The 27,999-nt window shown below is 49.3% G+C and overlaps 1 protein-coding gene across 1 annotated transcript; it reads right to left on the bottom strand.

Annotated features, from left to right (window-relative positions):
- Nucleotides 1-27,629, bottom strand: CFAP45 (cilia and flagella associated protein 45). Its single transcript, XM_061119810.1, has 12 exons — nt 27,597-27,629; nt 21,797-21,922; nt 18,906-19,042; nt 16,530-16,674; nt 16,043-16,213; nt 14,597-14,775; nt 12,396-12,525; nt 7,937-8,083; nt 5,374-5,487; nt 4,578-4,771; nt 467-691; nt 1-88 (listed from the first exon to the last, which is right to left on the bottom strand). The coding sequence occupies exons 1-12, from the start codon at nt 27,597-27,599 to the stop codon at nt 10-12; spliced, it is 1,650 nt and encodes a 549-aa protein (XP_060975793.1). The 5' UTR covers nt 27,600-27,629; the 3' UTR covers nt 1-9.
- Nucleotides 27,630-27,999: the final 370 nt, after the last annotated feature.

Below are 27,999 nucleotides of genomic sequence, written 5' to 3'. Positions count from 1 at the left end.
GGGGTTCCCTCAGTTCACAGACGTGTTGGCTGGGATGTTAGCTTTGCGCTCAGCTTCGATGCAGTACTTCTCAGGAAGGCCGGTGGCCCTGCAGGGAAAACAAAGGGTGGGCACAAGGGGTGGGGGTGGTGGGGAGGGGACCAAAGAGACAGCAGAAGCAGGCTGAAAGAACCTAGGGACCTGTATCCCTGAGCCTGGTCCCACCACCCATTCCCCAAACACATCCCTGTCAAGACTCCAGCATCCTGCTAAGGAGTTCCCCAGAGAGCCAACCAAGGACGTCCCAGTTTCAGAACATTCTGCAGGCGCCACCTTCAGAGGCCAACAGCCCAGGTGAGCCTGGAGTCAGGCAGGGGGCCCTCCCCACGCCCCGATCACCACCCCTTCGTTCCCCTAACCCTGCACCATCCAGGCTGCCTCCCTGGGGAAGGGGAGAGCAACTGGGGAGGAAGGGACCCCAGCGCACCTCAGCTCCTCGAGCTTTTTCCTCTTGATGTCTTCAATGCGCTCACGCCGCTTCTGGGCCTCCTCCTTGAGGCGCTGGCCCTCATCGAAGGTGGCGATCCGGGCCTGCACCTGCTTCTGCTGGTTCTCCCGCACCTGGCGCCGGAGCTCGTTGGCGTGCTGTAAGCGCCCTGTAGCCTTCTTCTCTTCCTCCAGCCGCTCCTTTTCAATCTGCTCTCGCTGGGCCCTGAAGGAGGGACATGGGCTGTCGATGGGCTAGGCTGAGCTGGCCCAACCCAGGGAAGGGTTTGGGGGAGTTCCTGGGTGGTCTCCCCTAGGATGCTTCAGAGACCAAGGAGGCCCTCCCTTTCTGTGGCTCAGAGATCAAGCCCAAAGGCTGTTCCAGCCAGGCCCAGGTTCATGGGCATGTGACTCTATGTCATGGGCATGTGTAGAAGGGCCCCTTGCTTGACCGAAGGCTCTGCTATTTTAATTTTTGAACAAAGGGATCTACATTCTCATTTTTCACCGGGCCCTGTAGATTTTGCAGCTGGCCCTACACCCAGGATTTCACCCACTGGAAACTATTTATTTATCCATTTATTTTTGGCTTTGCTGGGTCTTTATTGCTTCTCGGGCTCTTTCTTTTTTCCAGCTACAGCAAGCAGGGGCTACTCTTTAGCCGTGGCTCACAGACTTCTCTCTGCAGTGGCTTCTCTTACTGCCGAGCTTCTCTTACAGGCTCTAGGGTGGGCAGGCTTCAGCAGCTGAGGCATGTGGGCTCAGCAGTCACAGCTCCCAGGCTCTAGAGCACAGACTCAGTAGTTGTAGCACATGGGCTTACTTGCCCCGCGGCATGTGGGAGCTTCCCAGACCAGGAATCGAACCTGAATCTCCTGCATTGGCAGGTGACTCTTTACCACTGAGCCTCCAGGGAAGCCCCACCAGGAGCTATCGCCCTCCTCTGCTCTCTGGTAACAATGCCCGACTCCTCTCCAGCTTGTTCTGAGATATCTTTCCCTCTCTCCCTTACTTCCCTGCCATTATCAGTAATAATGACATTAACAAAACCAACAAAGAGGATGCTTAGGAAGTTCAAAGGAGTCAAATCTGTGATGTTGGCTCTCCTTAATTGCTGGAAGAAGAAGGAACTTTGCCTGTTATCTCTTCTCTTACTGCTCCAACTCTAAGTTTCTTTCAGGAGCCTCTTTCACAAGAAAACTTAATTGAACCCTGACATCCGAGGGAAAATGGCTAATGTAGACCAGATATGTTCAGGAAAAAAAAAAGAAAAGAAAAGCTCAAAAGAAATGCATTCACATCTCAGAGGAAATGCAATCATAGGCCATCGTGAGCTAACATCTTATTTCTTTCTCAGTGTAATCAAAAACAAAATGTAAAATCATCTTAGGCCAGGATGTCTCAACTGAGGTCACTCATACCCTAACCAAGAGCACCACTTCATTGACTCACTTCCCCCAGTCATCTTCCTAGCTCCAGCATGCATGGCGTGTCCTCTCAACTCCGAGCAACTCTTTTTTTTTAATTTATTTATTTGTCTGCACCAGGTCTTAGTTGGGGTATACAAGATCTACACTGTGGCATGCAGGATCTAGTTCTGACCAGGAATCAAACCAGGGCCCCCTGCTTTGGGAGTGTGGAGTCTTAGCCACTGGACCACCAGGAAAGTCCTGCAGCAACTCTTTTACACCATGTAGATACCTCCTAAATTTCTATACCTTCTACAGAGCCTTCTCAGTTTATCAAAAGAAAACTGCTGACACATGGATGAAAGCAGAAGACTCTCCCCCTTGCCTTGCCATTACATTCCTATATAGATAACAGTTTTCTATTGTTTCACATGATGTGAAACAGGGTGGAAATGGGGGACCTGTATGTGTCACCAGACAGCCCCTGGGGTGGCATGCAATCGGAAGCCTGAACAGGAAGGGCCCAGTCATTCCACAGGATTGGGGCAAGGGTCCTGGAGCCTGGCTGCATTACCACCATCTGGGGACTTTCAAAACTGGGCCTCACCCCAGACCCGTTCAGTGAGAATCTCTGGCGGTGGTCCCTGGGCACCAGTACTTTTTTGAAAGCTGCCAGGCATTTCCAAGAACCACTGGGTAGGGTAGGTCAGCTATTTCTGCTTAGTCAACAGGCTGACAGTTAAAGGCATCCCTCTGTCCAGAAGCAGGAAGTCCATATATAAGCCATAGAGGAGGCCATGCTTTTGAAGCAGGAAAAGCTCAATTGCTGGCCATGGCAGAGATGCTCCTAGCACTTGGAGACACCCACCATGGTGGTCACGTAGCCCTGGAGACACTAGGTCCGGATGCTAACCTAGAACAAAAGGTGAGATTGAACTTCTCCAAAGGGCTGGTCTAGCTTTAATAACTGACTAGTCCACATGCTCCAGGCAAACAAAGCGAAGAAGGAACACATGGGTCAGTGGCAACAGCAGGGCTTCAATTTCTTTCCATTAACATGTGTTAGTGACTGCTAATCAGAGAAGGCAATGGCAACCCACTCCAGTACTCTTGCTTGGAGAATCCTAGGGACGGGGGAGCCTGGTGGGCTGCCGTCTATGGGGTCACACAGAGCCGGACACAACTGAAGTGACTTAGCAACAGCAGCAGCAGTGACTGCTAGAGGAAACCCAGATGTCCAGGAGCACAGAGGCTGGGGAGGGCAGATATCTAAAAGGCGACCTGGAGTCCAGGGGCAGAAGCTTTGGGGCCATTAAGGAGGCCATTATGTGCCTTCTTTATCAGGTACGTAGAGACCATGGCATGACCCTTGAGGGCAAGGAGAGCTCCAAAGCCAAAGGGCATCACAGCCAGTGGAGGTAGGCTGAGGGTCCACAGTCCCATACAAGTCCAAGACCTTGGCTCCGGCAAGGACGACAATTGCTATAGACTGTTCTGTCTCTGCCCAGGGACCCAGGGGCCTGGTCTTGCACGCAACTAACTGGGGCAGTGGCAAGAAGGATCGAGAGCATGCAGACCAAGAAAGCTGGGCTGCTCCACTCAATCTCTGCCTATCTGAGCATAATTTCTGTGATCTGTACCACTCTGCCCCAATTCAAATTTCATTTGTCTCCTTTATTTGTTTAATTTCTTTTGGTTTAAGCTTGGCCGCACTTCGCAGCATGCAGGATCTTAATTCCCCAACAAGGCAGCGAAGTGCTGAGTCCTAACCATTGGACCACCAGGGAATTCCCCAGTTTGTTTCCTTTAATTTTTTTTTTTTCTTTTTTTAATCTTATAGAGTCTGAACCAGAGTAAGAAGAGAGTCTTTCCCAGTTAGGCCAAAACAGTTAGAGCTAGGAGAACACTGCAGGGGCCCGGTCTGGTGGTGGCAGATCTAACTAGTAGAAAGTAGAGCCTCTGAGACTGCTGGCTGCCTCAGGGGAGGAGGAGGGAGACAGAGGCAGTGAGAGATGTGAACACTTAACTTCCACTTATGGCTGGAATTATCACTGAGCCAACAGAAAGAACAAAAATAAAAGGATAACAAGCTGGTAAGGCAGGAAAGATGGATGCATATAGGTGAAGTCCATCCAGATATGAGTCTTTAACATCCTTCCTACATGAATGGGCAAGGATGGTGTTTTATTCATCTCTAATATCAAGACCACAGCATCCAGCACAGAGCCTTGAATTTACATGCTTAATATATATTTATCAAATGAATGGCAAAGACCTCCCTTAAAGCCCTGCTCTGATGACTTGCAACCCAGAGTGTGTGAGTTCTCTCTCTCTGTCCTCAACCTCTCCTGCTGCAGTTTCTGCCCAAACTTGCTGAGGAACATGGAGACGGGGATGGCAGAAGGGACCGGAGTTATATCTTTATTCATGTTTTTAATGCTCCTGGGTAAATAACCCCAATAATCCCCAATTCCTTTAACACTTCCAGGTGCTATTAATATATTTCCATTCTCTAATAAAATTCTTGGCTCAAGTGTCTTTGAAATATTTCAATCACGCATCTAGGTCGAATGTCCCGCACCAACGCGGTCAAGGTGGCGGTGCATCTGCCTATGGACATGCAAGAAAGCACCCGTCCACCCATTACGGACCATCCCTGCCACGGTGGTCGGAAAGGAAGCCGAGGGTCCCAGCCCCTCCTACCGAAGAATCCTCTCGAACTCATCCCGGTCCCGTTGCACCTGAACAGCCAGAGTGTGCTCCTTGAAAGCCACCTGTTCTAGCCGACTTTTCCGCAGCTTGGCCTCCGTTTCCATCTTCTTCTGTGCGTCTTCCTTCTCCTTTCTGCGCCACTCTCTGTCGGCGACCTCCTGATTGCGCTTGGCCCGCAGGGCATCCTAAGAAAGGAGAGGGTGGGGGAGGCCAGTGAAGGTACCAAAAACACCCTCAGGTCCCTTTAGGATGATGCCTGCTCCAGACTCTGACCCAGGCTGCTTCGAGAAGCCTCCGGAATTTCTCTAGCAACAAGGTTATGCTACGAGAGAACAAATGGAAACCTGTCATAGAATTTTCAGGTCAGAAGATACCCTGAAGGGTCATCTTGTCCTTCTCCCCACCCCCCCACCAGCTTATCCCAGTTCTTCCCCTATACCTCAAACACCTCCAGGCGGTCCTGCAATTGCTTCTAATTTTAAAAACTGCTAATGATGGAGATGCCACAGTTTCCTCCTCCTGTGACACATTTCAATAGTTAGTTAGGGTTGAAAGTTCTTTATGTGGCAGCAAAAACTTTCTATTGGATGTTAGGCAGGTAATGCACTCCTCAATGCTTGCTGCCACAGGTGTGGGATCAGGTCCACCCCTCCATCCTCAAACTACTGAAGTCGAGGTATCTTGCATCCTCTCTTCTATACCCTCACCCTGGAGGCCATTTGACAGGCTGTCAAAGGAGTAGTTAAGGGGTGTGAGGGGCTGAGGGAAGCCAAGATCGAACAGGTACCTGCTCTGCCTGGTAATCCTGGGCTTTCTCCTGCATGGCCCTCAGGCGGGCGATCTCCTTCTCTTTCTCCCTCCGGATTCTCTCCTGCTCAGCCTCAAACTCTGCTTCTCGGGCCTGCCAGGAAGAAAAGACCTCAGAGAATGGCTCCCATCTGCCCCAGCCTTGCAGAAAGACACTGAGCCCCTGACTGTTCAGTATGCCCCCTACCCCTCCCTGACTCTGTTTTTTAAAATTTATTTATTTTTAATTGAAGGATAATTGCTTTTTAATTGAAGGATAATTGTGTGACTCCTTTTAATGTAGGGCAACATGACTAGCAATGCATAGCTATGAAACTAATCAGCATTTGTAAGATGCTTCACTGCTTACAAAATGTCTTCTCCTGTAATATCCCAGAGGGTCCTCACAATGTCTCATGAGATAGATATTATATATGAAGAAACTAACACTCATAGAATTCAAGGGTCCTGTCCAAGACTGCACAGCTTGTAAACCACCGGACAGATTCACATACAGGTGAGCCCAGACTTCATGCTCTGTCCTCTACTTCACAATTTCCAAGTTGCAAGGCCTCTGGGCCAAGTTTCTAGAAATAATAACTGTGGCTTCCTGCCTGTCTTATAAAGTACAGCAGGTGGAAGTTATCTCATTAGTCCTTGGGCAAATGGCCAGCCATGTGATGTCCGGTCCCCCAGTGGTTGGCAGTTACCTAAGGAGTGAGCCATCAAAATAGTTCCCTTTGCCACTTCTCTGAAAGAGTAGACATATCCCTAAAAGCTTTCCACATGCAGCTTCCCAACCAACATTCTGGAGTAGTCATAAGACGAATGGCTTCAGTTGGGTGGGAATGTGATCATCCCATAAGGAATGTTCCTTAGCCTTGTTCTACCTGTCCAGACTTCTGTGCACCACAGTGAGTTATCTGCTGTGACGTGAGCATGGCTGGATGTGTGTCAAGCTGGTCTCTTTGCTCAGCGTTGCCCTATATGGCAGGGACGGGAACTCTGGAGGCTTCCACCACCAATCTCTGCCTTCGGGGCAGCCTTTAGGGGCAGCCTCAGCTGTAAGAGAGGTGACCACTATGAGGTCAGGGAGGGGCTTGTGATATCCTTGGAGACATGGTGGGTTGTGGTCATGCCCAAGAGCCCAATCCCTTTGCCAGTCTCCACCTCCCTCAGCTCCTTCTGCTGATGACCTTTCTGTGTATGAAGGTCATACCTTGTCCTCTCCTGGTCAGAAATCTAGGGCAGTTCCTCATCATTCCACACTTGCAGCTCTGCTCAAGGTCCAAGGCCTCCCCAGCAACTGCTCTCAGCTCTCCATCATCTCGCCACCTCACTTCCCATCACAGCCACCAGAGACTCTCTGCTGCAGCCAACAGACCTATTCACAACTCCTACACGTGATTGGCTTATTATCACCACCATCATCCACTCAGGAACGTTGCTGACATCCATATGAGGTACATGGTATTATTCTAGGTACGTTCAGCCTAGTCTGATAACTGGAAAGACACTCAGGCATTTAGGATCTTTTCCATCACTCAGTCAATAGGTTTGCAAGAAGTGAGTGATTAGGTGAGACGACACACACGAAGCCCCGTGCACAGACTAAGCACCTGATAAATGGTAGTGGTATGATCGTTATTATGCAGAAACCCATGTTCCAAGTCCTGCCTTCTCACTGTTGCCTGCATATACCTGGCATTCAATGAAGAAGCCAGAACCGATAAGCTTTGCTGAGCTTCATTTTCTGTGGTTTGCATTTGGAGTATTGAGGTATATCAACATGCCTTTTCCAATTGTATCTACACCCTCCCCCAGTAAGACTTCCTTAGAGAAGTATGGTGTCATCACAGAAGCTCAAAGCTAGGAGGGGAGACAGGACTACCACATGAGGAACTGAGTAACTTTCCTCCCTTCTCTTCTGACAGAAATCCATGTTCACTCCATCTAGACCGTGTCTAAAAGCTTTTCTTTGCCCTCCATTCCTCATAGACCCCAATCATGCCATCACCCCAGAAAGAATCCATGCATTCACGAGCTGCATATCTCCCTGGAACTGTTCTCATGCATTGCTCTCTGCTCCATAGTGTATTTGTTCTGGTGGTGGAAGGCTCTGCTTTCCAAATCTAGCACCAAGTAAAGAATGCCCAAGATAGGAATTTTCACAAGAAATTTATGGGGCAGCTGACTCATAATTACTGCAGATATAATTATCCAGGTCATGAGGAATCCACAAAATCTTCACTTTCACCAATAGTTTTAATTTTCTTCCCTGCCTGAACCTGACCCTCATCTCAACTTCCAATCAAAGGTGTTAACAAGGATAATAACACCGTAATTAGGGTGTCCTTTGCAGGCTATTCTCTGGTAATGAACAAGGAGACTGGCCAAGTAGAAAGGGAAAAAGAAGCCAGGCCCTTGAACTAACGACGTGAATTTTCAGGCTGATGACAGGGCTGCCTTCTGTTGCGTTCACTTGGGACTCACGCCTGCCCCTCCCTGAGACAGACATTCCATTCCTGCTCAGAAGTCCCAGGCATCAGAAGGCGGGTCCCTACCATCTTCTTCTTGGTGAACTCCATCACCATCTGGTCGGCCAGCTTCTCCTGAGCCAGCAGCTCTGCTTTCTGCCTCTGGCTTTCATCATTGATGCGTTTGATCTCAGCCTGCATCTTCAGCTTTTGCTGGTGCCTCTGTTCCAGGTCCTGCCACCAAAGGGAGAGAGCCTCAGAGAAGAAGAAGAGAGACAGAAAGATACTGGCCTACCAAGATGGAGAGACATGGATGGAGGCAGGGAGAGAGATGCATGCTCTGCAGTCTAGCTCTCATTACTGCCCTTGATTCAAACTATTCTTTCCAGGGTCATCAACGACCTCTTCTAGCCAAACAGTCTAGCCTTGGCAATCTTCATCCACCTTGACTTTGTGGCAGCCTTGACACTGTTGATCTCTGTTCAGTCTCAAGGAGCAAAGGCTCTTAAAATTCTACCCAGGGTCTCCCACATGTCAGACAAAATCCTATCACTCGTTCATAATGTTTTCCTCCTGCCTTCAACTCCCTTCTCCTAATCTAACCCAAACTTTTGGTCTGCGTTCAATAGTGATAATTAAAACAATAAAGTATTACACTAATTGAGTACCTTTTTTTGGCCATGCCACATTATCCTAGTTTCCCGTCCAGGGGTGGAAACCTTGTCCCCTGTAGTAGAAGTGCAGAGTCTTAACCACTGAACCACCAGGGACATCTCAGGGAAGTCTATTCTTATGAACAGAAAGTACTTTATATAACTTTATATAACCTACCTCTAACACCTAAACCTACCCCCAAACCCTGAAAATTAGGTCTTGTTATCGTTCTCATGCAAATGGAAAAACTGAGGCCCAGAGTTTAAGTGGCTCACCCAGGACCATAGAGCTAATAGACTCCAGAGCCCAGAATTTCGGAACCCGGTCTATCTTAATTAAAGTTCCAACTGTCTCTGGAACTCTGACTTGATTGCCCCAAGTTTTCATTCTCTCTGCATTCCTGAACTTCCTTTGCACCTAGGATGGTGATATACCTCCTGAGATTTGATTATATGCTGCTTTGTGGGTCCCACCCACTTCCTGAGTGTTCATTCTGTCCCAGCCAGAGGACAGGGACTACGTGTCACACGTCTTCTCTTTCCCAATACTGAGAGGAAAACAGCAAATACTCAATAATGAGGCACGGAGGATGGGGAAAAGGGTGAGAGGCAAGTGAGAAAGAGAAAAAAAAAAAAATCTCAGAAGCGCAATGAGTAATGGAGGTCAGAGTCCTCATCAACATGAGTGATGAGATCCCTTCGAAGAAATGAGCCGGAGCCTTTGAAAGCCCCGGGGGTCAGACCACTGCTGAGCACATCCCCAGGCCCTGATGCAGAGAGGCACTGGGATCTTGTGCTGGGTCCTCCCTATCCTCTCAAGCTTGGACTCCTTGCTTCAAATTCTCCTACCCATCAACTCACCCCACCTCCCACACTGCTCCCAGATGCCTCCACTCCTTCAAAGACTAACCCCCACTAGTCTTCCAGTCCTGTCAGCCCAGCTTCTGCCCTAATGCATCCCAGGCGACGCTGCCGGCCCTCCCCCAGAGTGGCTCACTGCCCTGTTCAGGGCCCCTCCTCCAGGGAGCCTCCTGGACAGCAAAGCACAATGCCGTCCGCCTCCCGCCAGGGCCGTGTGGCGCCCGAGTCATGACCGCAAGCATTCCCTCAGTCTCCACGCGCCAGCCTCCGGGCTCACTCCACAGTCCCTCTCCTGCTGCTCCAGCTCCACAGCCTTTCTTCCTCATCTCCCTTTCTTCCTTTCCTTCCTACCTTTTTTTCCCCCATCAGTTTCAGGCCTGACATTGGTATTCAAAGTGAAAGCAAAAGTGTTCATCCTTCGTCTGACTCTTGCAATTCCATGGACTGTAGCCCACCAGGCTCCTCTGTCTGTGGGATTATCCAGGCAAGATTCCTGGAGTGGGTTTCCATTCCCTTCTCCAGGGCATCTTCCCAATTCAGGGATCGAACCCGTGTCTCTTAGGTCTACCTGCATTGGCAGGTGGGTTCTTTACCATCTAAAGCAGTATTTAAACCCACTGACCCTCAAAGCTAGAAAAGCTGCTGACTTCTAATCTATGACATACATATAATCATGTATTCATTTACTTACTTTTTTGCTTATTGACTTTTTTTGGTTTGTTTTTGCGGGTTCATTTTCAAGAAACCAGAGAACTTTCCCTGTTTCTCATGTTTGAAGCCATTGCAAAGCAACCCCACATAGACTCCCAACACTCTCTCCATCTTGCTAGCAAGGTGGGAAAAACTGCCCCTGCACCACCATGGAGCTTCCCTGTTGGCTCAGCTGGTAAAGAATCCACCTGCAACACGGGAGACCTGGGTTTGACCCCCGGGTTAGGAAGATCCCCTGGAGAAGGGAAAGGCTACCCACTCTAGTATTCTGGCCTGGAGAATTCCATGCACTGTTTGCAAAGAGTTGATGCAATTCTAAATTGGTGAGGCAGGGGCTTCTAGCTCTGCCCCACAATACTTCCTGGAGACGCAGGGAGTGCCTAGGAGGACAGGAGAAGGACAATGACATAACACCTGAGTAACCGTTGGCCCAGTGAGACCTGGAGCTCTCTCAGTGAGCCCGTGCGTGTGTCCCCAGTGGCTTTAGCTGTGTCCGACTCTGTGCGACCCTATAGACTGTGGCCCACCAGGTTCCTCTGTCCATGGGATTCTCCAAGGCAAGAATATTGGAGTGGGTTGCCATGCCCTCCTCCAAGGGATTTTCCCAACCCAGGGATCGAACCTGTGGCGTCACTTGCATCTTCTGCATCGCAGGTGGATTCTTTACCACTGAGCCATCTGGAAAGCCCCCTCAATGAGCCCACCCATGTCCATACCCCACAATGAATTTGGATTCTCCAGTATTCGGCATGTCTACCCCAGACCTGTCCTTTCTGGCCCTTTCCTGAACCAGGAGCTTGGCCAGGTCTTGTCTGTCTTCTTGGCCTTGTGGGTCCCCTTCTCAAGCAGCTCACAAAGCTGCCTGCCCCCTCATCTTCCCTAGCCATCCAGTGATCTGCCTCCCACTTCTCACACTGTACCTTAGACTGCAGGTGCTCTGAGAAGCCTTCATAATTATGAGGTCCCCATGAGACCCATCCAGGCCCCCTGTCACTCCTCACCATCAAATGCACTGGGAGATGACGACTCAGTCATCATAAATAGGGGGGAAGAGGAGAACAATAAAAGAATACATGTTCCATGAGGTAAATGCACCATTAGGCAATAACCTGGCAAATCAGAACATGGGACATTCTTCAAATCAGCTGGCCTGAGTACCTCAAAATATCAGTGTTATTAAAATTAATGAATGGATAAGGAAACTCTTCCAGATCAACAGAGACTTAGGTGAATACAGTGTGTGAATCCTGATTGATTCAATCCCTGACTGAATCCTGGTTTGGAAGAGAGAAAACCATGGAAAACACATTTTTGGAACAACTGAGTAAATTCAAATGTAGATTAAATATTAAATGATATTGTATTAAATGTATTGTAAATTTCGTCGGGCTCGAAATTTTGATGGGGGGATGTGATAATGGTACTGCTGACAAGTAAGCCAATGTCTTTGTTCTTCAGAGATACAAGTGGAAGCATTTAGGCAAAGTGTCAAGATATGGGAAACTTGCTTTCAAATAGCTTAATAATAACAAAATATGTATATACATCTAAAAGAGACAAGCAACTCCATGGAATTAATAATCGTTAAATATAGGTGAAGCACTGATGGGTGTGGTACAGTTCTTTCAACTTGTCTACGTGTGCAAAATTTTTCAAAAGTAAAAAATTGAGGGGGAAAAGAACAAATGCTCCAAATGCTGGCCACTGTACCTCCTCTCTGAGCCAGGGGCTTTCATATATTGCAAAAGATCCAATAAGTCCCCAATAGAAGAAGACTTTTTTTTAAGCCTACTTGGTTTGAGTAGGTATGTTATTCATTTCTTATGCAATGGAGATGCCTACTAATTTTAGTTAGGCTAACAGGAAAAAAGGTTTGGCTTGTCCACACAATTAATGACACTGGGATGCAACGTACCTTGGGTGAGGCAACAGCAGGGAGCCTGGAACTAAAAGACAGCTGCTGTTCATGGACAAAGTGTACAACATCCCAAGATAATTGAGGGAAGACAATAAAACATCCCTATGTTTATTTGTGCAGAGCATGCAGCAATATCTTTCCTTGGTGTGTCCAGTCACATAGATATGTCAGTCCTGGACCCCAAGTCCCAGGAAGGCAGGGACAGTACCCAAATCACTGCTCATCCCCATGAGGCCTCAGCCAAACAAGTGTCTCATATGGCAATAAAAAGTTGATGGCGATGATGTTGTGAAACGAGCATGTGTCTGACGGAACATCAGCCCACACCCTCCAACCCCACAGTGTCGGAGGGCTTTGTTGCCGTTGCTGGCAGAACTTGGCCTGATCTGTGCAGCCCTGTTACCCTTAGATCCTCCTCTTGGAGCTTTTCCATGTATTCCAGCATCTGCTCCTTCTCCTGCTCCCGCTGCTCAGCAAGCAGCGATCGCTCCTCCTGGTTCTTTTCCATCTGTTCCACAATGTGCCGTCTTCCTCTGGGAAGAAACAGTGCCACAGTGTCTTAGAAACCAGGAGTCCAGGTCTCTGTTCTAACCTCCACCCAAATGACACCCACGACGGGAGGCGTTGCAGGGACAACGTGACGAGTGCCCCCTAAATACCACTATGTTTCATGAGCAGGGTCAGTCCTTTCTCTTCCGAGCTCCTCACACTGGGGCTCACCCTTCCTGAGACTCCCTCCCTTCATTTGTTTGTCCAAGAGTGTGCCCATATCGTAAGACGCCTTTTCCTTTCAGTACCTGAGATCTTCTGAAAGCCTACCACCTCCCAAAACTTCCCAGAGTAATCAGAGGGAACGACCTTCCCAAGCTGATTCCCCAGAGTCAAGAAGCCCACAGTAACTCCTTTCTCCGGAGCATCTGCTCTCACCCAATGTATCTTTTTGTCCCACTCCATCTACTATGCCTAGTTAGTTAACTGTCCTTCTTAGATCCAATCTCATCTTTTAAGACCATCGGCTGCTGGTGTACAGGGCTGAGTCTGAGGAATTCTCTACACTCAGGAGCACCCTTGCTCAACAATAGAAAGCAGAGAAACCAGATTCTAGAGTCAGTGCAGCCAGTGACTCCCTCTGTGTTATTGGGATGTCAACAACCTTGGAAGCATCGAGATCCCATGATATATGAGTAAAGGCTGGGAGAGTGGGAGAAGACACAGGTTAGGACAAGCATCTATGGGAAGGAGTATGACATTGACATTCAGATAGAACTGTTGAACGGCTTCATGACTCCAGGTGAAATACACTGGACCAACGAGCAAAAAGAGTTCCATGGAAGCAGGTTTAGACTCAACATAAGGACCAGGTCAAATTATTAGAGCTGCCTAAAAAGGCAGGGATTTCCCCTTATTGGAACTATTCATGCAAAAGACGAAGAGCCATTTAGCCATGAAATAAACTTTTCATGGGAGCCTATTGTAGTGTACCAGGTACCTGCTAGAAGTACAGAGATGAATGGCACAAGAGAACAGAATACAAATGGGGAGAAAGAACTGTCATTCAGTGTGGTACAAGGACTTTTTTTTTTAACAAGGACTATTTATAGGGGTAATTCCTGTTTTATACGGTTGGCATTCTAAATCTGGGACACTATGATTCTATAATTTACCTGCTTCGGGACTTGTCCTTTCCTGCAAAATGGAGGGGATTGAATTGATTCATTCTAACTTGTATTAGGCATTTACTACAGTCCAAACATCCTGGTAGGTCAGAAGCTACGGAAAGAAGACAGGGGCCCTGTCCTCAGTGAGCATACAGCCTGGTGAGGGCCAGGGAGCCGCAGCACAAGGAAGGGAGTGTCAGACCATAAACACGGGGCAGAGGGCCCAGAGAAGGGAGGCTCGAAGTTTGCCCAGTGAGGTCAGGGAGGTTGCTCAGGGGAGGGGATAGCAAGGCCACGTTATGAAGGAAGAGAGAGCATTTTCCAGGGTGGGAGAGGAAGAAAGGAAAGAGAGGGTATTCAAAGCCGAGGGAACAACAGAAAAATAATGAGGTTATATGAAGACCTCGCATGCTGGGGGACATGAAGGAAAGCCTCCTAGAATGGATGGCAAGAAATGATGCAAAATGAGGGTGAATCAGGCCATATTGTGAAAGACCTGTTGTGATCTTAGAAACAAGCCTTAAGACGTTCTATAGTTGTTTGGGATTGGACATGTACACACTGCGGTGTTTAAAATGGATAACCAACAAGGACCGACCGTATAGCACATGGAAGTCTGCTCGGTGTTATGTGGCAGCCTGGACGCAAGGAGAGTTTAGGGGAGAATGAATACATGTATATGTATGGCTGAGTCCCTTTGTGGTTCCCCTGAAACTATCACAACATTGTTATTTGGCTATACTCCAATACACAATAAAAAAAAAGGTTTTTTTTTTTTAAAAAAAAAGAAGTTCTGTGGCTTTCTGAATCATTCCATAAAAGTTTTGTGATAATAACAAAGGATGATAATGACCATTTCTCACGCCCTCCATTTCTGCAAGGCTATATGGACCTAAAGACATATGGAAAAGACTTAGAGAGGGAAATGCCAAAACCACCTCTTTACCGGATTCTCTCCTCCCTCCTCTTTCTGTCTAGCTCCTCCTGCCTTTGAACCGATTTCTGCCGCTCCACCTCCATCATCTGATCCAACCGCTTCTCCTCTGCATCCAGTTCTTTTTGGATCAGCTGCTTCTCCAGAATTTGGGCATCCCGGATGGCATGGCACTTAGCATTGAGGATGATCTGGAGAGGGGAATCGAACTTGTGGTACTCGGTCTGGGAGTAAGGATGGGGATGGGGGGCGGTGGTGATGCACCACAGGGATGTGGAAGCTGGAGTGTGGAGAAATGGGAGCAGAATCCTATTAAGTGTGCTCACAAGCCCAGAAAAGCAATAGCATCTTTCAGGGTATTGGGTCTAGTGTTTGGGGCAGAGGAGGAATGGTCATGGATCACTCTTTGGGAATAAGATGAAAGTTATGGGTCTTCTCCTCCATAAAATTCACTTACATCTATACACACAAAATTTCCATAAAACTTTAGAAGTTCATGGTACCCTTAGGGACCCCTGAACCTCAAATGAAGGCTCCTCCCATTCTACTCTTCGGGAAAATAAACATTCTTGCAGAGGCCAAGCCACTAGATTTTTAAGCTAGAAGAGCCCAACCTGACACATAAGGAGATGAAAAACTCACGAGCCATCAATAAGAGCTGTGGAGTAAAAGCTTTGGAAAATAAAAGGAAGCATTAAGGAGAGACGATTTACCTGAGAAACAGAAACTCTAGATGAAGAGGTTGGGGAGTCAGCATGTTTCATTTGGCCAGGAAGTGAACCACATGCCAATGAGTAACACAACAGAATTCAAATGGGCCTCTGGTCTTTATGCTCTCGGCTAAAGGAAGCACTTTGAGCACAACAAAAAGAACCCCGTTGTCTGCACCACCGTCTGTGGCCAGAATTGAACTAGCAGGATAAAGATACTTTGAATCCCGGCTAAAGGGCTCCGTGCCCTGGGCACGAGCCTGGCTGCCATGGGTGACCTCAGATACATACAAGTAATATGTATTTTTCAGTCCACAGTTCACAAAGTATCTCCCATATACTAGCATATTTCGTCCTCATAATGCTGCTTAGTCGTTTCACCACCGTCATTTCACAAAAGAAGAAACTTGGGCTTAGGGAGTGCAAGTGACCAGCTGAAGGTCACACAGCGGCACTTGGGAGGCACAGCTCTCCCTGACCCAGTCTACCCCACTCGCCGGCCAAGGCCAGCCCCTCACCTTTCAACCCTGCAGCCTGTCTCTAGCCCATGCTTTCAGGTGTGTGAATAAGAGACAAGAGGAGGGAGGCACTCCCTGGTGGTCCAGTGCTTAGGACTCTGTTCTTCCACTGCACAAGGCATGAATTCAGTCCCTGGTTGGAGAACTAAGATCCCGCAAACTGAGTGGCAAGGTCAAAAAAAAAAAAAGAGAGAGAGAGAGAGATGAGGGAAGGAGAACGGAGAGCCCACCTTTTTCATATCCTTCAGCTCTTCCTCCTGCTCCATCCGCAGCTGGTTGGCTCTCTGCAGAAGGTTCTGGGCCCTCTCCTTGGCGACCTCCTCCAGGTCGCTGAGCTTCCTGTTGTTCCTCCAAACCATTTCCTTCTGCTTCATGATCTTCTTGCGTGTGGTCACTGTGTCCTGCGGGAGCCACACTGCAGTCAGCGGGGACTTACTCCAGGGCTCCGTGCCCTGGGCATGAGCCTGGCTGCCATGGGTGACCTCAGATGAGTTTCACATCACCCCGTCACACTGCCATAGCCCAGAGGTTTCCCAGCCTGGCGTCCTCACCCCTCTCCTGGCCCCACAGTTGCTCCCGCCAGATCTTTATTCTGGAACACATCTTCTTTAGCACATGGGTCCCCTAACTAAAGCTCCCAGTCTTGGGGGAGGCCGGCCTCTCCCCAGCCCTTCTCTTCAACCCCCACTCTGCAAAGATGGGGTTGGGGGTAGCTACCACAATGGCTTCCTTCTCCTTCTTGAAGGCCTGCTCCCTGGCCTCGAGTTCTTCTCTAGTCAGGACGTGGGATGCCCATTTGATCCGCTCAAACTCCTCAGGGCTTATGATGAGGGACTGCCCGGAAGGGTCCTTGGTGGGAATGCTGACAGAAAGAATGAATAAAATTAGGCAGGGGGTGGGGTGGGGAGCTCTTAGCACTACTCTGCAGGCTGCTCAGCTCTCTACCTCACTCCCATCACTGCCCATCCTGCCTCAGAGAATGGGGCAGGAGAGACAGCAGAACGGGTCCACTGGGGAGAAGCAGTCTCAGGCAAGGGCAGAGCAGCATCACCGGCTGAAAAAGGAACATTTTAAGTTCATGCGTTACCTGCTCTGCACCGGCCCCCATGTACACATGCACAGTCCCCCTCCTCCCCTCCGCTGTCCCTGCCTGTGTTGTGGGCAACGTCTGTCTCCCTTGCTAGATCACAAGCTCCTTCGGGATTCAGGCTCTGTCCTAACCCCACGGGCAGCCCAGTCTCTGGCCCGGCACTGGGCACAGAGTGAGGACTCAAAATAAAGCTGCCGAACTGAACTTTTAAAATAGATGATTCCTCAAGAATGACATAAAAAGGGCAAGGGGACGCTGGACGAGGATGAAGTAGAGGCCAGGGAGAAATAAAAACATCCCTGTGCCTCCAGCCCAGAGGGAAGCTTTGAACCCTAAATATTAATTAAAATCTCTGATCAACAATAGCCAGAGACATGTCTACAGACTTTTCTAGCTGCCCAACGCATTCAACAAACCAATAGGTAATTATAATGATTACAAACAGATGACATACATTAAAGATGGAGCAGGGGAGTGGGAATAAAGCTGCTTCTGGGTGAGGTGGTTTAACAGGCACACGGCAAAGAGACGCAGATGGTCTGAGGCAGGAAGTGAAACCTCATCCCATAAAACTGGTTGGGGGGAGGTGTCCAGGAGGTGGACAAACGAGTAAGTGGACTTGAGGCTTAGCCAAGACCGTGTGTTTCCCTAGGTGCTGTGGCCCCAAGCAGCCTGGGATCTGGAATGACCAGGAATGATGTGAATCTGAGACAGCATCTCATGCTATTCTCAGAACCCTGACAAGTTACCCGAGACTTCGCCTCCAACGTGTTTTTAGGACTGGACCGGTCCAAGAAGGAGCCCTTGGGACTTCTCTGGTCGTCCAGTGATTAAGAATTTGCTTTGGCTTAGTAACAACCTAGAGGGGTGGGATGGGGAGAGAGGTGGGAGGGATGTTCAATGGGAGGGGCCATGTGTAAACCTATGGCTGATTCATGTTGATGTTTGGTAGAAACCAGTGCAATACTGTAAAGCAATTATCTTTCAATTACAAATAAATTTAAAAAAAAAAAAAAAAAGACTCCGCCTTGCAATGCAGGGGACGCTGGTTCCTTCCCTGGTTGGGAACTACGATCCCACATTTGGCAGAGCAACTAAGCCGGCACACGGCATCTACTGAGCCTGTACACGCTGGAGCCTGACATCCCTCAGGACTCAAGGAAGGTCCCGTGTGCCCCTACCAACACCCGATACAGCTAAGTACACAAATAAATAAATAAAGAGAAGGAGCCCTTTCTGGGGCCACCAGCGTGTCTGCAGGGCCACTACGGCATCTGGCCCTTCAATGCCAGAGCGGACCAGACAGTGCTCTTGGACCTGTGGACCAGCCGTGCCTCCCCAGATCATGACACAGGATGCATTTTCTGAGAATTCAAGTGTTTAGTGAGTGGAGCCATCGTTGCAAGAACGATTTAGAGCATGGAGCGCCAGCAGAAGAGCTAAACCTCTGAGGGACAGGGCTGGCTCCCTTCATGTGACTGAGCTGGGCATAACCCCACGCGAGGGGCCCAAGCAAGGGGGCTGCTCCAGTCAGGAAGCTGTGCTGAGCTAATCCCAAAGGAACCCCAGAGCTGTGGGGAATTTCCTCTTCTGGCCTCAGAGCCTGGGAAGAAGCCCTGGGACTAATTAGGCATCTGGTCAGTTTTTCCTTTGCTTCAGATTCTTGACGCGGCCAGAAGGAAGTGACTCATCTGGACATTTCCCCGACCAAGTGCACTATTCAGGGCTCAGAAGGGACCCCCTCCCCCAAGCACCTACCCTCTACCAGCCCCATAGGACCCACAGCAGCCAGAAGAAAGAGGCTGGGACTCGAGGGCAGTGGCAGGAATAGATACAGGCGGGGAGAAGCAGGTCAAAATGGAGAAGAAATGGGAGCCACGAAACAAAAGACAGGAAATGAATAGGAAAGAGGTGGGGTCCACAGGGACAGGATGAGACCAGGTGGGCTCCCCATCTCCCCACACAGGTCCTCAGGAGAAGGGCTCCGTGCCCTGGGTACTCACATCAGCTCCCGGACCATGTCCCGGGTGATGAGCTGGATGGTCTCCGGCTTGTGGTCCAAGCCCAGGGCTGTGAGAGTTTTCCGAATGGCATGCTTATCTCGGAGCAGCACGATGGGGCTGTCACTCTGGGTCAGGGGCTGGGGGGTCAGGAAGGACAGCTTAGAAGCTGGTCACCCCACTTCTGGCTGGTTAGTGGACGGTGGCCTCTCCACCCCATCCAGTGTCAGGGGAAGGCAGCTGGAGCCCAGACTGCAGGACCACCCGGAGAAGCCAGGGCACTGAGCAAGCAGCGTGGTGGCCAGATGTGCTCTGTACCAACCGGCTCTCCTGAGAGCAAGGCTTCTCTACAACTCGTGCAGATACCCCCAGCGGGATGGGGGCCCAGGGAGAGGTTTGTGAGTGTGCGTCCATTCCTAACCTAAAACCATCAGGGAGGAAAATCTGGGGTCTCTTGGTTCTTCTCCCTCCATCATTTACAAAAGAAAAACTAATTAGCTCTCTTGGACCACATTGAGGGTCTTAAGCATACAGCTGCTTACAGACACATTCAATCTATGATATTTGTTATTTTTAATCCTTTTAAATTATTCATATACTTTGATCCCCCCCAAAAAAGGCCCTATGGGGGAAGTTAGAAATATGGCCTGGTGGATCTGCCCTTAAATCTAATATAGTGAGGCAGTCAGTGAGTTAGAATTCAGCAAGGAAAACACAAATTAGATACATGAGATTTTTTAAACTTTCTGACCATGAAGGAGTTAGATAACAAGGAAACGAAATCATCTGTTTCAGGGAATTGTTGACACAGGAGAGGATTTCATTTATCATGAACACAGTATCTGGGATCCTGAGTAGAGGCAGGGGCATGGCGTAGGTGGAGGTCCCTCCTGTCTGGAGACCGTCACTTTGCATACCCGTTCCCGGAGTTCTGCTGCCACCTGGCGCCCATCTCTGCTTCCAAGCAGCTCAGCTCAGTCAGGCCACAGGCCACTTCTGCCCCCTACTGCCGGCTGGGAGGCTTCCGAGACTCTGGTCCAACAATAAGCCCAAAAGACAGCCGGGAACAAGCGATGTGTCACCCGCCCCCTTTGGCAAGCCAGCAGAACTAAATCTGGAGAAGTCGGCCATTTCCAAACCTGTCTTCACTTTAGCTAGAAGAGTCCCCATAGACTCAAAACAAATAAACAACATGACTGTAAGCGAAATTGAATTGCTTTGATTCTTTCCCTTGTCAATAGGAAACAGCTTCTAAAGGCAGAATGATTCCCATCTGGAACAATCTGGAAAGTCCTTTTTGATTCACAGTGAGAAGAGTGAAGGGTAAGGGTAGACATCAAAAAGACCCTGATGCTGTGAAAGATTGAGGGCAGGAGTAGGAGGCAACAGAGGATGAGATGGTTGATGGCATCACTGACTCAATGGACATGGGTTTGAGCAAACGCCCAGAGATAGTAAAGGACAAAGAAGCCTGGTGTGCTGCAGTCCATGGAGTCACAAAGAACTGGACATAACACAGCAACAAAGGGTGGACATCAACTCTTCTCTCCCTGGTCCACCTGCAGCCAGTGGTATTCACACCAGTACTTAAACCACTACTGGTGTCTTTCTTCTTTTTCCCTTTTCTCTACTTTTTTTTTCCTTCCAGTCTTATCGGGACATAGTTGACCTACTGTTTCAGTTTAGTTAAGTCGCTCAGTCGTGTCTGACTCTTTGTGACGCCATGAACCACAGCACGCCAGGCCTCCCTGTCCATCACCAGCTCCCGGAGTTTACCCAAACTCATGTCCATTGAGTCGGTGATGCCATCCAACCACCTCATCCTCTGTCATCCCCTTCTCCTCCTGCCTTAATCTTTCCCGACATCAGGTTCTTTTCAAATGAGTCAGCTCTTCGCATCAGGTGGCCAAAGGATTGGAGTTTCAGCTTCAACATCAGTTCTTCCAATGAACACCCAGGACTGATCTCCTTTAGGATGGACTGGTTGGATCTCCTTGCAGTCCAAGGGACTCTCAAGAGTCTTCTCCAACACCACAGTTCAAAAGCATCAATTCTTCTGTGCTCAGCTTTTGTTATAGTCCAACTCTCACATCCATACATGACTACTGGAAAAACCATAGCCTTGATTAGACGACCCTACTGTTTTAGGTTTAAGGTATAGCATATCTATTTGATTTGCCATCGTGAAGTGATAATCACAGTAAGTTTAGAGAAGAGCCATCATCTTATATCGATACAAAATTTAAAAAACAGACAAAATTTTTCTGTGCTGAGAACTCTTAGGATTTACTCTCTTAACAACTCCAGGGTCCCTCTTCTTTCTCAGTCTCTCAGCGCTCTTCTCTCCACGTCTCACTCTCTCTCTCTCCTCCCTTCCCACTTTCTGAATGTCATGTGTAACCAAGATCACTCCAGGTAACTCTCTGGCTCTCCTCTAGTCATCAACCTCTTAGACTGGGTGATATTTACAAATAAATACTTAACTTGCTTGTTTTCCAAAGCAAAGTAACTGTTTTAGCTGAGCAACTGGGAAAGAAGGATGATTTGGGTTCTACTCTGCACTATTAAAAGTTTCCATCACAGGGCTTTCGCTGAGCAAATAGCAAACACCGAGTGCTCAGCAGTTGAGCCTCCCTTCAGCATTATAACAGATCTTCAAAAGCTGCACAGATGTGAAGACCTCAGGGGTGGAGGAAACCAAGTGGCCTGTTTACATGGGCCCCACACGGTGTCTGAGCTTGTCCACTGGAGCCTCAGACCCCACTGCCTTCAGTCTGAGAGTTCCCTGGGAGAGGGGGTGACCTGTCCAGGGCTAGCTTTGTCCTGAGCAACATTAGCCAGTTAGGTCACCGCCTCCAGGGGACAGCTCCCTGGCGGGACTGAGTGAGGCTTACCTTGATAGCTCCAAAAAGGCTCTCATCCACCTCGGAGCTCAGGGCTTTGGTCCGATAGCGGGACCTATTCCTTGACCTGTTGGAAGCAGTAGAGGCGGAGCTCAGCACGCCAGCTGTGCTTAATGGCTGCAAGGAGAGGCAGAAATTTGGGCTCATCAGTACCGACCGCCATCTGCACCCCGGGCAAGGCAGACGCTTCACCAGCCCCTGCGGAGGGAAGGTGGGGTCGGAGTATGGGAAAGCACCTGGGTAAATCCTGAAACACAGGAGATGCCCTACAGGGGCAGTGGCTTCCCTGGACACCAGCCCAGCAAGAAGGAGGACTTCTGAGGTTTCTGAGCTGAAGAAGTCCAAGCCATTGCACAGCAGGGAAGGAAGGCGGAAGGACACAGGATGGCAGGAGGATGATTCAGCGTCAGCCCCGTTCTCGTTCCCCCCAAGCACAGTCTTTTGTGAGGCCACAGGGGCTCTCCTCTCCAGAAATGCACAGGGTCCTCATCACCCCCAGCCTCCTCATCTGAACACCAAGCCCCCTTCACAGCTGACCTCCTCCGTGTCCCCACATCTCACAAGGTTACGTAGGGACCCGAGGACACTAACGCTGAAAAGTACCTAGCACACAGCCGGCACGGTTGATGCCTGATAAACTTCAGTGGATGAACGACTGCCGGCCACAATCAGGCAACCAGGTTCACCCTGAAGCTGTGTCCACCACGAGGCTCTTGCACTCCCAGGACTGCTTGAATGTGCATGTGCATGCACGCATGCTCAGTCACTTCACTCATATTCGACTCTTTGCGACCCCATGGACTGTAGCCCGCCAGGCTACAGTCGATGTTCCTGGCAAGAATATTGGAGTGGGTTGCCATGCCCTCCTCCAGGGAAACTTCCTGACCCAGTGATTGAACCCACCTCTCCCACACTGCAGGCAGATTCTTTACCAATGAGCACTGGGGAAGCCCCTTCAACATGCACGAATCAGTATTTAGCCATCCAGTATTATTCTAGGTTTGAGCCTTGTCTCTCCCATCTAATGAGCTGAAGGAGACAGGGATCATCTCTGAGTGTAGAGGCTGAAAACATCAGATAGCTGCTTTCCAAGCCTGGGTAAAGGACGTAGGTGAGCCATCAGATCCCCAAGCCTGACAATGAATAGGGAACTAATGATGTAAGAAGGGGAACGTGGAAACCCCTTCTGACAAAGGCAGCAGTGGCGGTCACACCCTGTGTCTGGGGCAAGGCTGATAAGGGCACCAGGAGCAGCTGCCATGATGAAGGTGCCAGCCCTGGGGGTGGCATCAAGGGTCTTTGCCAGGCCAGTGCTGGGTTGTGATTTGGGCCTCAGTTCTGGCTGCGGTTCCTGTGTGTTTTCATTTTCCAAGCCTAGCTGCCCAGCCTTGGCATGAGTTCTGTGCACTCTCCAAAATTCTCTCCATACATTCCCTTCTCTCTAAATTGGAGTTCTGGCTCTGTTGTTTATAACCAAGAACCCTGACTAATACAACCTCCATTCCCCAAGGTCAGCCTAAAGAGAAGTCTGTCTCCAGGGGGCAGTTTCTGTGAGGACTGTGGGACAACACCAGGCTTACCCTAAACCTCATTCTGGAGGAGCCCACATGTCCTGCAGTTCTTGGAGCTGGAAGACCTTGATGCAAAGGGCTGGACGCGTCAGGTCTACGAAGCCTGGGAATGAGCAGCCGTCAAGGGGACAGGGAGGACAGGGAAATGACCATGCATTCCAGGTCAAGAAACACTGGACGATGTGTTTTGAATGCTCCCTCTAATCTGCCGTGACCACATAGAACTCCCTGCAGCACCTGTTCCACCTGTGTCAGCTTTTCGCACCAAATCGGGAGATTATTCTCCGGCTGGCTCCATTCCATACAAGCAGGGTTGTGTGTGCCCTTCCGTCCCAGCTTGGCACAGCCAACAAAAGGCTCACAGAGGGAGCCTTGCTTTACAGGCTCTGTCAGCCCCAATACAGCAGAGCAGAAAAGCTTGAATTCATGAAAAGGTAAATACAGGAGCCCTAACGATGCCTGATAACAGACTCTGAAGGGTTATTATATGGAGAGAGGGGCGCAACAGCTCTCCTTCCCACCAAAAATAGAAGAAGAAGAAATGAATAGAAACCACAATAGGTGGGACTGAGGCAAAGCATTAGGAATAACCTGAAAAGATGGAAAGCATAGGATCAAAAGAGATGGCGTCAGTTCTAAGGGGAAAGGTGCAGAGTCTGGCATGTAGTAGGACCTCGATATGCATTTGATAAAGAATGAATGAATGAAACCAAGCAAGACAACCTCTTGGGACCTGCAGACCAGACTGAGACGGTAGCCTTTCCAGAATATACCACCACCCCACGTTTTCCACATCACGTATGTGGTCTGCGCCAGGGAAAATCACGTATGTGAAAGGGCTTTGGAGCACAGATGGAAAGCATTATTGTTGTTTTGTATTTGTTTTCCTGTTTCTTTTCAAGGGCTCCTGCAGCCTTCCCTTTAGGCCCGGGTGTCCACCAGAATGTAGGATCCTCCAGGGCTGGGACTGTGTCACCTCCCTCCTGCGCCCTTGGTACCCAGGTCAAGAGGAAGTCACACAAGAAATACTCGACTTCCTGAGCCTCGAAGTCAGAACAGAGGAAGGAAAATAGATGATGACCACAGAAAAGCAGCCGCTGGGCAGAGCAGAAGGAAGCGTTGAGCTCTGGGGTTGGGTGGCTGAGAAACCTCACTGGGGAAATGCTGACTTTGAAGCCACAAGGCTTACACCAGGGTTAGAATAACCAGTTTTGCCAAAAGCAACAAGAAGGATTAGGGAGGTCACTGTGTAAAAGTACTAGAAAAAATGAAGAAACAAGCAGAAATGGAAAGTTAGATCACTCTGGGGCCAGAGGCAGTAGCCAAGAGGTTCTTCCAGGAGGTGAGGGGCTGGTTTTATTTCTTGCATGACTTGACAAATTATAAATATGCCCAAGAAGCTGAGCTGTGCCTAGGGTGCTCATCTCCCTTGAGGGAAGGCATCTCTGGTAGGGAAGGAAAGACCTTTGAAGAGACAAGGATGACTGGGGAAGATGAGGATTGGGACAGAAAAAGATGCCAGCCCTACGTTTGTATTTTTCTTTTGGTGACCTAGCTGACTCCTTATCTCTTCAAATAGCATCCCATCCTAGGTCTGTAAGAATTCAGCCCCTTCTCGGGGCTCCGGGAGAGACTCTGATGCAGAAAGATTAACTGGTTAACCAGAATATGATTTTCACATCATTATAGATACAGGATGATCTCCCTAATGTATCAAGTTTGAAAGAAAGCAGATTATAAGAAATAAGCAAATACTGCAATAAAAACACTCCTATGAAACCAAAATGTATCACTGAAAGAAAGTTCACAAAAATGTTTAACAGTAACTTCAGGGGAGCATTAGCATCTTAAGGTATTTCTCATATTGAATAATGATCTGCATTGAAAAGGTAACTCTTTTTATGGCTGAGACAGGGGAAGGGGGCACTGTTTTTACAAAACAAAGCAGTAGACCTGCTGCCCTGACTCTGAACACAGAGATTGCAGCCCTTAAACAGCTACAGTGCCAGATGTCCTGAGATCGGGGATGTTCAGCTCAATTCCAACAAGACAGAGCTAGAACGGGACTGGAACAGAGCAGTGTGGAGTTTCCCTGATGGAACTGTAACACCTGTCAACTGAACAAAGACCAAGACTTGTCCTTTCCTGGGTGTGCTCTCCACCCAGGGATCGAGAGTTTCTTTCGCACATAGGTTCACCACAGGCTTCATGCTCTTGACCTGATTCTACCTCCTTTTCCGTAGACTTTGGTTACGAAGAACGTGGGGGTGCCCATGTACCAGGCATCTTGCCTTTCACTCAGGTCATCTCTCTCCTCAAATATGACCAGGTTGGCCATCTGTGGGTTGCCATTTGAAGACAACATCTTACTCAACACCAAGGCCCTGTCCCTCTTTCTGGGGGATGTTATTTATTGTTTTTGTAAGGGTCCTAGAGGTGTGCCTAACTGTGACCCTGTCTCAAACCATCACCTCTCCCCACTTCTCCAATCTGAAAAGCTAGTAAGTAGCACCACACACACACACACACACACACATCCCTAGCCTGCCAAAGGTCAGAGATCACTAACTTGACCCACTACTTCTCAAAGGTACCCATATGCCCTGTCCTGTCCAAGGGATTTCAGAAGGGTTCAGTCAACAAACCAAAGCCCCACTCTGAGTGGCCTTTGGATGGGGAGTCCCTGATTTGGGTGAGCTGAAGCCCACAAGTCTAACCCAGGTGCAACTCACTCATTCATTTGACTTGGAGATAAGACATTTTCAAAAGAGGAGAAAAAGAGAACTAACACTTCCTGTAAGCCCTTAGATGCCAAGTGCGATGCTAGGACCTCACAGACACAGCACCAGGACCATAAACCTATGTGCAAAAGAGACACTAGATCCCCGGGTGGAGATAAATATGGAGATCCAGGGATAAATATGCATCATAAAAAGCATAAGTGAAAGGAGACACCCGCTGCAACATTGCAGAAAGTCCTCAGAAGTTGGGAACTGCTCTCCTCTGGAGATTTGTTTCTTTTATCATTAACAAAGCTCTTCTAGAAACTCCAACTTGGGGACCCTGAATTTGAACCACTTAGTCCCAGAAAAGCAGAGTAACCTCTGAGCATGAAGTGTGTCCACAAGTACACTGAAGGAGCTACCTTTGCCATCGTGTGTGCACCCAGAAATTCTAAGGTTATTTCCAGGAACCCAAGGCTCCAACACCTACCCTCTGCCCCATCTCACTTATCCCTCAGGGACCACACCATCCTCCCTGGATCCCAGACATTACTTTCTTATCTTCTCCCAGGCATGCTGTCCTTTCAAACCCTCCTGTCATCCTGTCCACCCCAGGGAACTGCAGGCCTGCTAGACCAGTCTCAATCCCTCCAACTGGGGTCTCCTGCATTGCAGGTGGATTCTTTACCAACTGAACTATCAGGGAAGCCCCAATCCCTTTCCAGGGACTTTCAAATCTGGTACCCTATTCATTCATTCACTTATTGGCTTGCAAATGTTTGTTGAGTACCTGTGAGTGACCCAGAGCCCCATTAACAAGAGAAAACTGAGGTTCAGGGACATTAGGTGACTTACGCATTGTGGCACTACTAGTCAGACATGGTGCCCTGACTTTGAACACAGACAGTGCAGCGCTTAAAAAACTGCAGCGCCAGATGTCCTGAGATCCTGGATGTTCTGCTCAAATCCAACAAGACAGAGCTGGAACGCGGCTGGAACAGGGTGGGCACAGGGCGGTGTGGAGTTTCCCTGACTTAACTCTAACACCTGTCAACTGAACAAAGACGAAGGCTTGTCCTTTTCCTGGGTGTGCTCTCCACCCGGGGATCCAGTGTCTCTTTTGCACATAGGTTCATACAGGCAGAATGTAACCTGTTATCTGGCCTCCTCACCAGTGGTTTTCCCACGTCACATCCCACAATCCCCAGCCAGATGGGAGGGGGATGAGGATTGCGACAGCACTTTTCCACCTCCTCGGCTCAGCCCCAGATTACATTTCCAATCGTGATCGACCCCACTCCTTATTTCTCTTTTGGATCCCCCTCCGGACTTCCCTAGCCTCTTCTAGGACTGTCATCCTTGTTCCTGGGCCTTCTGACCCCCACACCCAACTTCTCTCCCCCTCTCAGATCCTCATTGTCCCCGCTCAGAACCCCAACACAATTGAAAACACGTGAGGTCCCCATCCGAGGTTCTCCTGCATACCCGGGACCTCACCATCTCAGCCGCACGCCCTAACTCGGCGCCTCCACCGCGTCTGCCGCCCACAACACCACTTCCGCGCAGGGTGTTGACGTGTTACCATAGTAACCAAGAACGCGCGCTCCACGTCCAGGCCCCGCCCCCGGCCCGGCCGGGCCCCGCCTCTCCGCTCCAGTTTGGCGGAGGGGCGAGCGCAGTGGCTTCAGGAACCCGAACCTCTGCCTGTGTCCATTCCCGCCGGCGCTGAAGCAGGGAACCGTATCTCTGAAAGAATGATCCTCTCTGGTGCGCCCCGCTCTTCACTTTGCTTTGGCTGAACTCTTAGGTCAGGATCCAAATTGTCAAGGGCCTAGCATGGGTCCGGGTCTAACTGCCGCCAGCGCCTCCAGGAGCCAGGCCCAGGTTCACGATTTTTCCC

This window comes from Dama dama, chromosome 20 (genome assembly GCF_033118175.1).
Source record: "Dama dama isolate Ldn47 chromosome 20, ASM3311817v1, whole genome shotgun sequence".
Classification (NCBI taxonomy): domain Eukaryota; kingdom Metazoa; phylum Chordata; class Mammalia; order Artiodactyla; family Cervidae; genus Dama; species Dama dama.
Note: the sequence above shows the minus strand (reverse complement) of the source record. Positions and strands in the feature narration are given on the sequence as shown.

Coding starts and splice junctions, on each gene's coding strand:
- CFAP45 (XM_061119810.1), bottom strand. Junction 19,043..21,796: donor GCCTTTTTGGAGCTATCAAG/GTAAGCCTCACT, acceptor CTGACCCCCCAG/CCCCTGACCCAGAGTGACAG. Junction 5,488..7,936: donor AGTTCACCAAGAAGAAGATG/GTAGGGACCCGC, acceptor TCTTCCTGGCAG/GCCCGAGAAGCAGAGTTTGA.